General features: G+C 37.7%; 1 protein-coding gene across 2 annotated transcripts in view; it reads right to left on the bottom strand.

Moving 5' to 3' along the window:
• Nucleotides 1–33: 33 nt before the first annotated feature.
• Nucleotides 34–16,392, bottom strand: part of REEP3 (receptor accessory protein 3) — a 45,823-nt gene continuing 29,464 nt past the window's right edge. For both annotated transcript variants that reach the window (XM_068689138.1, XM_068689137.1), the window contains exons 5-8: nt 15,205–15,318; nt 8,211–8,358; nt 4,737–4,888; nt 34–4,004 (exon numbers count right to left, since the gene is read on the bottom strand). In XM_068689138.1, coding sequence (XP_068545239.1) covers nt 3,948–4,004; nt 4,737–4,888; nt 8,211–8,358; nt 15,205–15,318 — 471 coding nt within the window. In that variant the 3' untranslated portion in view covers nt 34–3,947. The remainder of the gene's footprint in view (nt 4,005–4,736; nt 4,889–8,210; nt 8,359–15,204; nt 15,319–16,392) is intronic.

The following is a 16,392-nucleotide window of genomic DNA, read 5'->3' on the forward strand; positions in this document are numbered from 1 at the left end:
TGGTTTGTAAATCATAATTCAGGTAAGAAAATATCCACTGCATCCTGCTCAAAGCAGCATTTATTAAAGACAGCATCAAGATAAGTCAATGCATAATGACATTTTCCCTCCTACAAATATGTAAACAAGTTGACAGCAAGGTATTATTACAATATAAAAAGTAAAGCTTACATTGCATTTTTTAAAGCTACTAACTTCAGTCTCAATGTAGACAGTCTCTGGTCTGTAGAATTTAAAAATATGAGCTCTTGAAAAACGTTGAAGTATTGCCTTTGCACACACGTGTTTTTGTAGAAAAATACTCTAAAATACCAACTTCCCATTAATAAAGCCAACACCAAAATAAAATGCATTTTTTTGTTATTAACAATGTGTTAAATACATCTAGCACTTACTCCACTGTTCTGCTTAACGAGATTATCTTGTATTCATTTTAAAATTCATTATAATCTTCAAAAAGTATCTTGGATAATATTCAGTTACTTATACATAGCTAAGCAATTAGCATTAAGTAGCTAATATTGGCAATTACCTTGTAATCAGAGTTTAACCTAAGTTTATATGCAACTGAGGCCATCAATTTAAACCTCATCTCAAACTGCGTATTTTAACATGTACAGTAGGCTCTTGCTAAGAAGTCCGAGTCAGTTAAGATACATTTCAGAAATACTCCAAAACTTTGCAAGAAATATAAACTCTATTGTAAACTACCTTTAATCCCTACCTAAGTTTTTCTTTAACTAGCATCTGTTGGTAGCAGTCAATCAATTCTCAGGAAACACTTTGTGAGACTATTTGATGTGAATATATAATTGAAATTCCAAAATCAAAAAGGTTGTTTAATCAAATTTTGATGTTTTAACTTTTTTCCAATAAGTTTACTGGAAAAAGCTAGAGAGATGACCTTTGCAGTTGCTAAGGCAAAAAAATGTTTGAAAATTCTCTGTACACATTTTAAGATAGCGTAACATTTCAAAACCAGACTAAACTAAATTTAACTTGCAGAGAGAAATATGTATCATTTGGATGAAGGCTAATTATGCCATTGTGCCCTGTCAAGCATCAGCTGACAATGAACAGCAAGGAAAAGAAAATCTAAGATAGCAATAGTGAAGCAGTTTCAGGATGAATTCAAAGATTAAAAACAAGCTGGGGGGAGAAAGAGGGGACACTACAGCAGGGTACTAGATAAAAAAATAGCTAGGAAAACACTGGATGATTTATCACTTAAGACAGTATCTGCAGTAACACACACACTTACATGCAAACAGTAAGTAATATGAATAATACTGCCAGCATTCCTAGTCCCATCCATATTTCAGCAAAGGGGAGAGTTTATTCAGCCTGTCACCACTTAATTAGCAAGTTACATTTGTCAGAAGTTACAGCCTTAAGTACGTATCATTGCATAAAGCAACTTACTGACCACGAGCTTTCTAGAGCCTAAACTTCTACTCAGATGTCTTCTAGCCTTGGAAGCATGAAAGGAATCCAACTCTAGAAACAGGATCTACATGAACTTGAAACAGAAACTAGAATTCTGAAAGAAGGGCTTTCCCAGCTCTTTCACGCAGGATTCTCATTTGTAAAGCAATGACAATATTATTTCCATGTTAATAATTAAAAAAACATTATGAGTAAGCACAAGATGTGGCACCAAATGCTCAAGGAGGATGCTCAACTGGAGAATAACATTTAGAGATTCGACTCAGTGTCCAGGTTATTCTAATTTTTGAGGAGGGGCAAGATGCAAATACAAAAGCCTGTTTCCTCTAACATCTTACATACTGTAACACACAGACAGACTTTTCCTGCTTGGGCGTTTCCTCTATTCAGGGAAGCAGATGAGAATTGCAAACATTTGTGGGGCAGAAGCAAGGAACCACGCCCTTTCTGAGGACTGCCCTCTGAGGACTGGCACCCTAGGAAACAGCTCCTTATAAATGCTAAATCACAAATTGCCATTTTGATTAGAGGACAGTATTTTTGCACTATACTCATTTGGGAGAGAGCAGGCTTCCCGTAATCTTGCATGAAATGATGTCTTTGAGTAAAGTAAAACAAACTTTGGCCTTCTGATCCCATATGGAACGTTGCAACTTCTTACTAAAGCATTTACCTTCCACGGAGATGCTACAAGCACCATGTTATCAGTATCATTCCATCTGTCCAAGGCTTTACATTTTGCTTATAAATGCCTACAATTGCAATGCCAATACAGACCAGCTGCATTTTTATCCATAAAATTCAAACCCTGGCCCAAAGAAATCTACAGAAGACTACTTCAAATGGCAGTCTATGTTAACAGGCCATTAAGTGCCCACCAGCAGCAAACCTGCTATGGCTGTAACAATAAAAAGAAAACACTGCAGCAGACCCTTAAGAAAACGTTTAAAAGCACTGCAGTAGACTTGCAGGTGACTGTCATACCTGGGAGAAAATTTAAGGATTGGCATCTGAGATTTGAGGATAGCAGGGACAACACATCATTCTCCTTTACAGAAAATTAACACCATCTCTACCCATGCCAAGTAATAAAAAGCTATCTACAAAAAGTGGATCTGTCATGCCAAAATCCACGGTAGAAAACTAAAATCAGCCTATTTCTCAAAATTACAGAAAATGGAACCAACAGGAACCTCAAAAGGTTATTTTGACAAGTCCCTGCCTTGAATGACATTCCAAAATTAATCTGTGCAAACAGTCATGCCATGGACACTAGGTTATAACATGGCTGAGTAAATGAGCTAGACTTTCAGAAAAAGCTGTTTGTGTGTAAATATTTTAGTAATAACTTTAGCAATAAAATATTACACTGCCAAATTTAGAATCCACATGATAAGAAATATACACATATACAAAATCTAAATATATATATATTTTCTTACAGAAATGCAGAGCAAAACCAAACCAGGGCCTGAATAATCTGTCATACGTGCCACCACGACAGCATAACTTATATTACACAGTTGATGGGCTGCTCAGATCCCTGAGGTCTATCACCAGAATTGCTACAAGTTTTATTTACCACAATTTTAACCAAAAACTGACTTAAATCATGTTACATCTTCTCAGCGGAAGGGGGAAAAAAAATACCAAAAAAACAGACATAACCTCGCAGCCCTGTAAGACACAGAAAGGCACCTGCTTATATTGTTAAGTGTTAGTTGCACTTATCTACAGCATCCTAAATGTACTTAAGTAATCAAGTTATAAAAAGACCACAAACTACAGAATTGCTGGCATTCAAAAGATTAGTCTTATCTACCTAAGAATTAACTAAAATGACATGTGCAGCTGTAAATCAGTAAGTGCGCAAAACTACCCAGTTTTGCATAAAGTGCTAAACGTACCCCCATTTTGCACCTGTTAGCATTATACAAGTTTGTTAAGCTTGGAAATATGATGTGAGAAGATGATCTTAAGGATATTCCCTGTCTATCTCACCTTTCCTTCTCCTTCCCCATATCATCTGTTGTCCTTTAAACTATGTTTTTAAACTACACATAGGTCTTTTCAGGAACTGTAGTTCAGAAGAATATTTCAAGTATAGCTATCTTTCCATGTAAACTAAAGGGCACTATGGGTTCGACTTTCACAAGTTCCAAACACTGACAGCTTCTGCTAATTCACTTGGACTTGTAATTATTTCAGTCTGCTCAGTACCTCTGAAAAAGTCAAGCTGTTTCCCGTTACTCATTTAACTCTTATTTAAGCAGTGATGAAATTCATCCTATAGCTTCTCCAGACTAAAGTCTAAACAACAAGCAATTACAGAAAAGCAGAGTAATACATTATCCAATCATTTAGGTTCACAAAACCAAGTCCTACCATATCTATCCAAATATATCCGTTATATGAATCATACACAGATCTTTAACACTTGAAGTACTGAATTCAAGTTCTTATAATACAGCAGTTTGACTTGCAGGCATTGTGCAATAAACTTAAAAGTATACGGTGGGTCTCTTCTTTACTCTGTATTTCAGTGATCCATACCGTATCTGAGGGGGAAAAAAAAATAGAACTTAAAAGAGTTAAGGTCACTTCAGACAGACATATTTACCTTTCCCCTACTCCAGAATAATAAGTGTCATTAAGCATGCTTCGGGCACTCCACAGAGTCAGGCAGATGATCTGCCTCTGACTGAATGATAGACTTTTTCAACAGAATTAGGCAAGAAGCTGTTCCCGAAGTTATCTCCCAAACTTTACGAGATTCCATAGATATTTACACTGAAGCATCCTGAAGTTTGTGACACGCAAATACAAAGCTCTCTGAATCCCACATACATATCTTCTCTTTGTGGGTTACAAGTCAAAGCAGGCCATGTGTCTGTGCCAACTAATAATTGTGAATTATCTGCAAACATTTAAACAGCAGATGTTTAATATGCACAATCAAGACACTACTGCGGGTGACAACACCATTATCTACACTCCTTTCAAGGTAAGCCATTTCTGGAACTTGGGACTGGTGGTGTCAGCATTAAGATTACAAGCATCCCTTTTCCCTTGTGTAGTTTATTTCATTCCTGCATATTTTCATTAAGCACCCCAAACTACAAAATCTTCAAGCCCAGATACTGTTACCACACACACTTCTCCATTTGACATTCTATAACACAGTTATCATTGATAAACCCTCTACAATTGAAGTTAAATTCTGACATTATTAAAAATGCCAAGGTACATCTTTAAAAGTAAACTCAATGCTTTAGAAAAATTATACTTGCCTCTTTACGGCCTTTAATAGTTTTCACAGATTTCATGCTCTGTGTTCTTCGAAGGCCTCTCTGAGCAAACATTTCATCCTCAGAATGTGTCCCCTCCACCTCTTCATCTGTTTTATCATCTCCAGGATTTTTTTCCATTGGAATTTTGTAACCTTTAAAAAGCAGTTGTACAAAAACTTTAATAAAAAGTTCCTGTAACTTTTCTATTTCTAAGAGAGACGTATACACATCCACCTAAAGTATACTTCACTCTTCCTGATGCTTCAGACCAACATGGCATCTAGTGATCTGCCAGGAGCAGCACACTCGGCCATTTGTGAGAAACAAGCCCGTTCATTCCACAGGTACGTAATGCAGCAGTCTCTTAACTACAAAAGTTAAACCGTTAGTTTGGCACCATATTCTGCTTTACAATGAACTACAAAAAAAAAATCACTGGTCTTCTTGAGAAGTACTTAAGATTTTTGGCAACACTGCTGTTTGGAGGCTATTCTAGGGGAAAACAACAACAACAACAAAAAACCTTGCAGATGGATGGAAACCCTTCTTCTGATCCCATGACTATATTTTATTTTATGTGTGCCCGATAGTTTCTCATAGACACTACTAAATGTGCTGAGTAACACTGATGCGAAGCCCAAGCATCTGGACAAAAATAACCTCTTCACATTCAGTGTAATCTGTTGTAAATTGGTGGAAGAACACCTACTTTTACACTGAAGGCTACTAAATGGGACATTACTCTCCACCAGCCCTATTATGAACTATGAAATTACTGTATACTTATAATTAAGTACAGGCAGATATATTGGAGAAATAAACCAGTTTATACCTTTTACAATCTATGCTGCATTTTAAACTTAACTTTATATGTTTACTTGGTTAGTCCTTCCTTCGGTGTTTGTTTTACTATCTCATCGCCAGGAACACACCAGAAGGTTTCCAGCTGCCCAGTTTATTGTCCTCTTCCCTCCTCATTGCCACTCCCATTAGAAGTTCTATACTGGTTTTCCATTCTCAGAGGACTCCCCCCAAAAGAACAGATTTGCTGATGTATCTTAGCAGGAGCCAAGAAGTTCCATGTTTCCTTAGAAGAATGTTTAGTTTCTGCAATTTGGGATTAATACAAAAACTCAGTTCAGGGCAAATTCAAAGCAGCCTTCAAAACAAGGACAGAATTCTGAGTCTCATTTTATTTCTGACTTAGACATCACTTACACATCTTTTAACTGCGCTTTTTGACTTTGAGTGACCTGTCTTTAGCTACAGAAGAGACATTAAGATGAAAAGTGGCAAGTCTAAAAACAAAAGTAAGAATGTTATGTTCTTCATGATTTACTTCTCAGTTCTATATAAAATTGATCAATACCACATAACTCTTCTTCACCCAGCCTTCTCATCCCTCCTCAAACAAATCCTAATCTTTCATTTCTCCAACTCTCGGCCCCATAGAATCAAGTCCTACTCTTTCACTTCTCATATTTACTGCCAGAGTTCAGTTCACATTTATTAGAAATTAACATCTAAAACTAATTTTAGATTACTATCTTTCTTCATACTTGCATCTCTCTGCATGTTAAATACCGAAGTTCATTTTAGACATACCCAATGTGAGTTATTAAAGGTTGCTTAAATCCTACAGAAGTAGGACCAAGGTTATTAACAAACATTTTCACTAGAGGGAGCAAACTGCTTAAAAACATGTGCTGGAAAGATTAGGGTCTGAAAAACAAGACTCCTCATCGTAGACATATAAAGCTCCCAGATGTGGTCTGGTCCACTGGCAAGCTCTACTTTTGAAGGCCATTGCAGAACCTACACGATGGAACACCTAGGGACATCTTTTAGACACTAAACCCAACTTCACTCATAAGCAATAACCATTTCATCTAAAAACAATGCTTCTTTAAGCAGGTTCTTTCTTTTCTTTTGGTCATTTCATTTTTTCCTTAACTTAGAATCAAGCCTTGTGCCTCCTGCCATTCTAGAATCAACCTGTCACTGCCTCCAGTACATTTTCAATTAACCTTCTCTTAAACATGGAAGCTTTCAATCGTATCTGTTACGTATAGTTATATACTAGGGATGTTTGCAGTGGCACGAATACTTTTCTGTAATTGTAACACCCCCATCTGATTCATCAAAATGACATTTGCCTTTTTCACAAGTCACCCCATGATCAAGGTCCTTCTACAAATGGGTCTTTTCAACTGGCTTGTACAGAAAACCCCAGCACACATTACAGAAAAATAACATTCTACTATGTAGCATTTCCAACTCCACCAGTGGTTGTTTCGCTTTTTTTTTAAACCCCCAATTTAAAGAAGAAGCTTCAAAGAAAACTAGAAAGCTATACACTAGATTTTGGTCCAAGAGTAGGAATAGTTAAAATATCTCTAAGAAAACATTTTGACATGTGAGACTGAATGTCAGAGTCAGTGATTATTTACACAGTATAACCTGTACTTGAGTAGTTTTTACTGAAAATTGAATTTTCAGCATTTTCAAGCTGCTTCAGAGACATAACTGATGGTCTGTTACTGAGGAATAGCTCATGCACAACAGCTGCAGTGACATCATCCCTAACGCAACTCTTGGTGAATTCACGGGCTTTTTCCCTGGCCAGTACTTTACACTGACTTGCACGGGATACCTTCTGGGCTCAATTAGCAATTCAGCACAGAGTCATTCAGGTGGCCATTTATTCCTCAAGAAACACTGAGCTACCATGTGATTCCTGGAATGCCTTGTAGCCCATAGCCACCACTTCTCCCCAGAACAGAGAGGTGAGAAGTAAGGACAAACTTAGGGGGAAGGCCAAAAGAAAGCAGTACAGAGCTATCTCTTTTGTGAGAAATATCAACCACTTTACATCGTAGCCTCTCCATTTGAGAAGGTATGGGTTGACAGTATTCCACAGAAGTCTTTCTTCAAGTAGCACAGGCTCAAGAAAAATCTCTGCAAAAGCAAGTTGGTCACTGCACACCATCTTTGAGTGTCAATGTGCGTTAGTACGTTATGGCAATTTAATGCCTTCATTATTCCTGTCACCACACGTGGTTTTACATTTTGACCCAACAATGATTGCAGACCTGCTGAATTCATTGCCATTAATTTTCTCTTCCTAATTACGGAATTCCATAAATTTTAATGTTTAACTTTTTCTCCATTTGTCACAGAAACACTACACAATCACTTTTTTTTTTTTTTTTTTACTTCCAATTACGCTTTACTTTGGCCAGTTTTTCTTGCTAACTGACAGAGACAGGAGGAACCACTAAACTGTTAGTGATTCCAAAAAAATTGCGCTGGGGGGACAGGGTGCGCCATTTGTTAACATTACAATATGTCTTGCTCAAGCCAATTCCACTCAAATATTCTAAGTGGGGTAAATTACTCCTTTCTGGTTTTTGTCTTCCATGTATTGTTTATTAGCTGGAAAACAGAATTCCTTTATTTTAGAGTGATACTTACCTGAAGGTTCATTTGCAGAGGCTCTGGTTTTCTTTTTTGTGTCTGGTAATGTCTGATAGGGCCTCTGTCCTACTGGCTCATCTCCTTGTATAGTAGTCAAATCGTGCATACTGAAACTTCTCAGTTTCTCAGTTATCGCACCCTGACTCTGAAATACAAAAACAGTATCTTTGAAAACAAAGCAGAGGTTTTAATTTTGATATTAAAGTTGGCTTGATAACGGTTAAGTCCACGTTTCCTTGTTATACTACCAAATTCACTGAACATAAGCATGCAATAAATTTACATTTGCTTTAAGTATTGCTTTTACACAAATTTAACTATATGTTAATTCTAGAGGAAAAAGTTACAGATAAGCTAGCTGTTTCATTACAGACATCTCATTTCATCCCCTTACTCTGAACAAATAAAGGCTTTTTGGGTGAGGGAAAGCATTTGAAAGAACAAAAAATGTCAGAAATGCTCAATTGGCATCAAACATGATATTTCTCTCACAGTGCCAGGTAGCATGACAGTGGCTTTAACACTTCCATTTTAAGAAGTGCTGTTGAAGATAAAGATTTCTGGTATTTTCTATTTTACTCTCCCCAGATTTTAATATGCATAGGAAAAAAAGGGTTAAAAATACACTCTGAAACAGTAACTCAAGTAACTTAGAAACTGGCAGCACTACAAAAGCTCTAGGTCACAGAAACCTGAAACCACAAACCAAAGAGGTCCTGTCTGGACTACAAGCTAGTAAATTCTCTTACTGGTGCATCTTTACTGACATAATACTAACCCAACGTCCAATACTACATTCAAGGATAGCTTAACACATTTGAGCATTACTAGTTCTTCTCATCTTTTTGTTAGCATCTTTTCTACATGGGAGATAAAGAAAGTTCCCCTTTGGAAAGGAAGGTCATCAAGCAGCTCTTTCATCTTACATCATACAATCTTATTATAGCATTAAAGATTAATTTAAGCATGTAAGTAACTAAGACAGACACATTACTTTTTTAAGTAATTTAAAAAATTACTTAAAATTACTTAATTTAATTTAATTCTTGGGCTTATGAAGCCAAAAAAAAAAATCACAATTTCAGAGGATGGTTGACCAACCTGTGCATAAATCCCATCTTGAGCATGATTTTATTTTGTTCTTGCAAATCAAGATTTTGAGTAGAAATCCTCATTTGAGTGCTATGTTAGGTATCAGTAGCATGTATCTGGATACAGTTCCACACACCTTTCTCAGCAACAGCATAAGGCAGGTCTTGCACCACTAGCCCCAGCCATTTGTTCCCACTCTCATGCCAACAACTGTTTGCAGATGGTAGCCCAGTGCGTTAAATTATTTCATGTTAAAAATAACCACGTAGAGTGAAGAGGGTACAGCGATACTCCTCAAACTGGCACGGCCACCAAAGCTTAGGGGGGAGGCGGGAGGGGATAAGGATGTGGCTGAAACCTGATATTCATTTTGTAATGACTACTCACTAGTACAACACGTAAAACTAAGTGCCCTACGCATGCAAGAATAATCTAATTTAATTCTTACAACAGCATTCATACCCCACAATTAAACAATACAAGAAAGGAGCTTCTATGAGGGAAGCAAAAGCCTTTGCTTTTCTTGCTCTTCCTACTGACAGTTCTCAAGAACACAGCTACAGCTTGCCTTTAAGTTAAAATGCACCACTGTACAGTCTGTAAACACTGTAGGGTCTGCATATAAATTACATACTCTGAAGTTATTTTTATTTCCTTAAAGGACTCATTTAAGGCAGGTCTGTCACTACAACAGGAATCCTGCCCTTCCATTGCCCCAGTTCTTGTATCAGGAAGTATTTGCACAGTAAACTGACTCACAAACCAGCTGTGTTTGAGGGCTGACAGGCAGCTGCAAGGACACTAGAGAAACAGAGAGAAACAGAGAGACAGGGCTGCTCCTTTTGATAGCAAGGACAGCCTTCATTATCTGCTGCAACACACAAGCCAGTCGATCAGTGTGTCCATTGCCTGACCAGATGCAACTTGGCTCCAGCCTCGATCACTGAACATGGATGAGTGCATGAAATGAACCCAGTCAGTTCTCAGCAGGATCTGTATGAATTCAACAAGACTCTGCTCACTTCAAATCTGGCAAGAATCTACTGTAACATCAGGACAAAGTCTTGATTTGGCCCTAAGCAGTATAGGAAGACACACTTGCTTAAAAGTTGCACAGTGACTTCACTGATCATGCCACGTACTACAAGACAATCATTTTGAAATTGTATAGGGTAATGCAATTAAGAGTATAGTAATTAACATGCTAAGAATTCAAATTACAAGCCTGTATTTCTTATTCTGCATTGGAGACGCAGAGGACTAGATCCTAACTGTGAACGTTGGACCTTATTTTTCAATGCACATTTGGATACAGAACTGTTTTTCAAAGGGGAAGAAAGGTCAACCAACGTGCCCTAAAAAAACAATGAACAAGCACTAACAGCTTTGGAAGGATATCAGGGAAAAAAGAAGAGAAGCAGCAGAAGTGCCTGAGTTACAGGAGGAATGGGGGCTGCAGAACCAGCACTGTGCTGCAGTCACGCTCACACTATGCCAGCTTCAGCAGATGCTTCCTACAGCCCCACCAGTCTCCTTCTGCCGGAAAGCAGTTTCCATCTCACCCCTAGGAAGGTCCAATTCAGCCAAATCAGGATCAGTTTGATATCAGCACACAGACAAAGAGGACAAATTTCAAGGGTGTGGGTGTGTGCACTGTTGTGCTATGTTCTTCAAGGTTTTTTGGACTGTTGTGCTGTGTTCTCTATTAAATGCTGATACAGATCCGACGTTTTAAGAAGCTTCTTCCACCCTCCATGCACAAAGGAACATTCACATTTAGAATTGTATTACGTTAAGACCTTTGATATCTTGCCTAGAAAGTTCAGATAATTACTGGCCACAGCAGTCCAGTCACACATGAGAAATCTCCTGCCTCCAGTGCTCATTTTTACAGCTTTTTTTATTTTTTGAATGTTGAAGATTTGAACTGTGAAGTTTTTGTAGACTTAAAATGCAGGTCTTAAAAATTAGTCCGCTTATTCATTCACCAGGATTTCCTAAAACATATTAAGCCTTCTTCAGAGACCGCATTCATTACCAGTGATACATCTGAAGCACCAATTAAAGTTGTAATGGATTTCTAAATCTAGTTTTTGACAAAGATAGCCTACTAAAGGGACCGCTTTGAGACAAGTTGGATTCTAGCAAGCTACGAGTATGTAGTCACAGCAGCTGACCCTCATCTATGAAATGCCCTTCTCAACTTTGCTATTAGGCTTGTATTTTTATAATCTATATACTTAACCCAGGGAAGTTGCTGTAAACAGACACCACACAGTATGTCTGCCTCAGGGACTATTTTTTGTTGTTTAAATTGGACTTGTGCTCCCTCAGTGGTCAGGATCACTGAACAAAGCTGCTTGGCTTCATGGGACAAGTGCTGAATGGCCTCAGCATTCACAGAACTGCCTGGAGTGCCGGGACTGCAAAGCCGTGGTGTGCAGCACCCGCATTCCCAGCTGTTCTCTCCCCACTCCCATCTGGGCTGACAGGGAAGGACTTCTGCTCCCTCTCAACCTGCAGAGGGACTGCTGGCCCACGACTGACCTCTGCAGTGTGCCAGGGAGTCCCAGCAGGGAGGAGGGATGAAAGCAGTATGGCTGGAGAGCTGAGCTGCTAATAGTGATACTGGCTGCGTGCCACAGCTGGCTGCAGGGTACCTTCCTCTGTCATGCACTGCACAGGAAGGAGGGGAAGCTTCAGCAAGGCTATTAGAAGAGCATTAAAACAGCAAAGAGGTAGCAGATTCAGGATGACTAAGAGTCATGCAGAAATACAGCCATCAAAATAAGATTTATGTTCAAATAATTTACACATGAACAATATTTGTGTGACCTTTTTAGAAAGTACAGTGTGTTTCAGAGCATAATGAGGAGCCATCCTGCTGGTGGTGATAGAAAAAAACCAGTGCTCCCCAGTAGCTTGCAAAGTCCGAGTTTATGTGTTGGCAGAAATTGCAGCGTACAGTTAAGCTGCATCTCTAAAGATCTGGAAAGCAGATGCATCAAAATACAAGACATATTGGTGGAACTGAGCATTGTGACAATTTCCAAAACCCCCTATAAAACTGAGCTGGAAGAACTCCAACAGCTTTCATATCATTAAATGCATCTTGTTGCTGATTCTTTCATACCTTGATTTTTTCTTAATTAGTACACTGTAAAAAGTTAGCCTGGAGTGTGCTTCATCTTTAAGTACCCTGAAATTTGTATTTTTCAAAGATTTTTATTCTAAAATTAACATGACAGTAACACAATTTACTTTCTAATGTATGCTATTTAGCCAGTTTTAAAACAGTGAATTTCAACTGGTGTAGATTAACCAACACATTAAGGAAAAAGTAGCTTTACGATCAAATTGTGTTGTCTGGACACAAATGTTATGTGACCAGGGGCTAACTAGCAGCAGCTAAAAATATCAGTATAGGAATGTAAAGTCTAAGCCACAGCTCCTGCCAATTATATTTCAACTTTACAGCTGAGCACTCTTGAATCTATGTCAAATTTCGGTAGACTGACCTGTCTGCTTCAGCCTTCCCTACATAGCCAACTAGCCTTTCAATGCTAATCCCATTTTCCTTTGTCAGCCCTTGGAGAAGCCACTCTTTCCCACTTTTGTTCTTGAAAATATTCCAGATTTTCTAAGCAATTTTACTGAAGTCCAGGCAAATTTACTGAAGTCAAAGAAAATAGAGATCCTAGAGTCATTTACTTGAACGCTTTAGTGATCATAAGTTTTCTTTGGACCTCTTCTCGTCTTTAACCTCCTACATTCTCTACTCCTAATTTAAGATCCAATGTGTCAGAATAAGCATGCTTGCTCTGTTAAAAAAAAAAAAAAAAAAAAGCGATGATGAATGTGTCTCCTTCCCATCAAAACTGATCTCACTAATAGCATTCCATTCCTGAAATACTATAGCATGCTCCACCAGCTCATGCTGAAGGGATAATCTTTTCACCTGCTGGAGGCAGCAGTCAACTCCTGAAAAACAGGGAACAAAAATCAAGAACACGTGCATTGTCTCCATTTGCTTGCACAGAGCAGTCACTCCCAGCTTTTTGGAATGAGAAACTGAAAAGAGGTTTAACATGCCAAAATAAAGATTTTCAGAGTCTCTCTTCTTTCAGTGCTTAAATCATATCTATTTTAGGTCTCTGGTACTGTAGTAGTTGTTTTACCCAAGCATCTCATCTGCACCAAAATAATTCTGTACAAATATTCATGAGCGTGTTAAGCAAGTTTTAAGAAAATAGAGCAGGCATCCTGCCAGTCACAGCTGAATAGCTAAAAAATCCAAACATGGATGACATTTAGGCAAAAGTTATTCATACTTTAGAAGAAACTGGGAGGAGATATTTGCATTATTTATTTCACGGTGTATCTCTAGCACTGTAAGAATTAACAAGGACATATTTAACCTTAGCCAGACAGACAGACCGAGCCTAAGTATCATTACAGTACACATTGGAGTAAGTTATGATTGCTGTTTGGCAGAGAATTTACTTTTTTGGCATGTTTAAATAGCATAGTTCTTAAATTTTCCCCAGAGTACTTTGAGGTTGGTTTTGTTATTTATTTTTTTTTTTTTGCTTTTAAATAACCTACTTTCACTCTACTTCTAGAGGAATCATAGTATCCAACGTAGAATGAAATAGAGTATACTTCATGCCTCAAGGTAACGCTAATAATTTGAACAATAAAAAAAGGAGCCAGCAAATAAATTGAACCATGTCTTCAGTATTTCAGGCTCATTGTGCCTGTGTTTTAGAACAATGTTTTTTTTTTTTTTTTTTTTAAACAACTACTGTCCACATACATCTTAAAAAAGAGAAAGTGAACAAAGAAGATAGACTTTTTTTTTTTTTTTTTTTTTTACAAGTGAGTTTGATTTATTAACTAAGTTTACAGATGAGCACAGAAATTTAAGTTAAATGCTAGCTGTATTTCCTTAAACGTCACAGCTTGGGATCTCTACAGTGCTTTCTGCTATCTACTGACAGTTTTCAGTCCTGTTACTAAAAACACAGCAGTTCTATTTCTTCACTAGAGGAAATTAATCCTGATAGTCTCAAGACTATCATTTAGCTAGGATATACATAACTTACTTCCCACACTTCTGTGTTTTGTTTTAATTGAGTATTAAGTAGGATTCCCAAACACTTCTATGATTCTACGATGCATGCTGCCAAAATAATCATCATGCTAGTCAGTTCTACTCTCTGCTGTTGGGCCACAACTTGCTCAGAAGCTTACTTAGGCACTTTTTTTTTTTTTGTTTTCCTAGACCCAGAACCCTTTGAAATTCAACTGAATGTTATGAGTTTTGTACCAACCTGGATCTGTAACAACCACAGTGTACTTCATGATTTAATGGAAATTAGACGACAAAGCAGGAGTATGCTAAGCAGTAATATGCAAGCTTATGCTTAGTGCATTAATTTACTAATTCAATCAGCTAGTCGCAAACAAGTTAATTGTGTCAAGATAACTTATCTGTAGTAGTAATCTATCATGCCTTATTTCATATATGCGGTTACCTCAAGTTGATTGGAGAAAAACAGCAGAAAGAAGCCAGAAATCCTTTAAACAGTTTGTTTATCAACAAGAAAGCACAACAGAGACAGAAAAGAAACAATGGTCATCTTTACCAAAAGCCTGCATAGAAAATTGCATGCTATCTTCTGAATTACAGTAATCTGATCCCCATCATTGAAAAAGTAACTACAAGCCATCTTAGACAGTATGAGAACTACAGTGCTGCAGCCCTTACATTGTGTTCCAGGTTTTCAACACATTTGTGGAATTCATTTCTTTATTCAGGAATGGCAAATCCTGGTATCACCACACTGTTCAATAAGTATATCAAGGACAAAAGCAATTAACATAAGCAAAAGGTTACCTTTACAGCTGCTGTCACTGCAGCAGTTGCTGCCAAATTCAATCCTTGCCTTCCAAAATTCACCATGGTCTCATAGCCTCTTTCTTTAGCTTGTACGATGTACTCATCAATTTCCTAAAGCAAAACATACATAAGTATTAAAGGACTGTGCATACAGGAGGCATATTACCCACACGGTATTATTTTTCATCAATATGAGAATATAGAAGAGATCCAGAAAGAACTATTTAATGGAACAATTACTCTTGCCTTTGTATACTAATCTTTCATTCACTTCCACTCTCTCAATCTAAAAAGGATTAAGTCTAACCAAAAAAGAAGATAAAACAGATTACTTTTGTCCAACTCAGAAACATTGCAGCTACATAACAAGTTCCTTGCAGAGAGTAAGCTTAAACTGCCAGACAAATGTTGTTCAAGAAAAAAAAAAGTTCTTCAGAGGCCAGAACTTTGACTCAGATAAGTATCAAGGACAATACAGACATGACACTTCCCTCTAGCTGTGGTAAATGCCTGGAGTTAAAAATAAAAACTTCAACACAGTTCACAATAGCTAGCAAAACACAGAGAAAAATCCGTTTAGCTTATGAAGTTGGAAACCATTTGCAATTCAACCTTCAGACGGTCAAGATGATATTGTTCAAATCAGTACCAATTGTGTCAGCTACCTGTTTTACCTAATATTGGTCAAGCCCTGCCCTTTATTAATAAATACTACATTCTGTACTGTGAGGTTTATCAGCAGTAGTCTTCACACCTTTGCTAACTGCTCTTTCTACACACACGAAACAATACTGAAAAATAACTATGCAGATGTGTCATACTTTGGCTAAAGCTAACTATCCTGTAGCCATTCTCTGTTTGGGTATTTTCTGTTGCAAATAGGTCTTCCCTTACACTTCAGTGAAAAGCCTCTCATTGCATCCTTTCACTTTGCACAAAGTCACCAACATCATTTATCCTGGGAAGTTACGTTAAGTATGCTAAAAAAAATTGTGACATGAAGAGCCATCACTAAAACTGTACTCAGGTACTCAGCTTCTGCATAGGGAGTACTGCACACGCTCTTCCAGCAGAAACATTTAACTGCATCACTTCCACTCAGCTGGGCTCCCAAATGTGCACTGGGTAGATCAGGAACACTATGCTGTCGTCTCATGTCAATAGCAAGTCACAGACTGTCTGCTC

This window comes from Anas acuta, chromosome 7 (genome assembly GCF_963932015.1).
Source record: "Anas acuta chromosome 7, bAnaAcu1.1, whole genome shotgun sequence".
NCBI classification, from domain to species: Eukaryota; Metazoa; Chordata; class Aves; order Anseriformes; family Anatidae; genus Anas; species Anas acuta.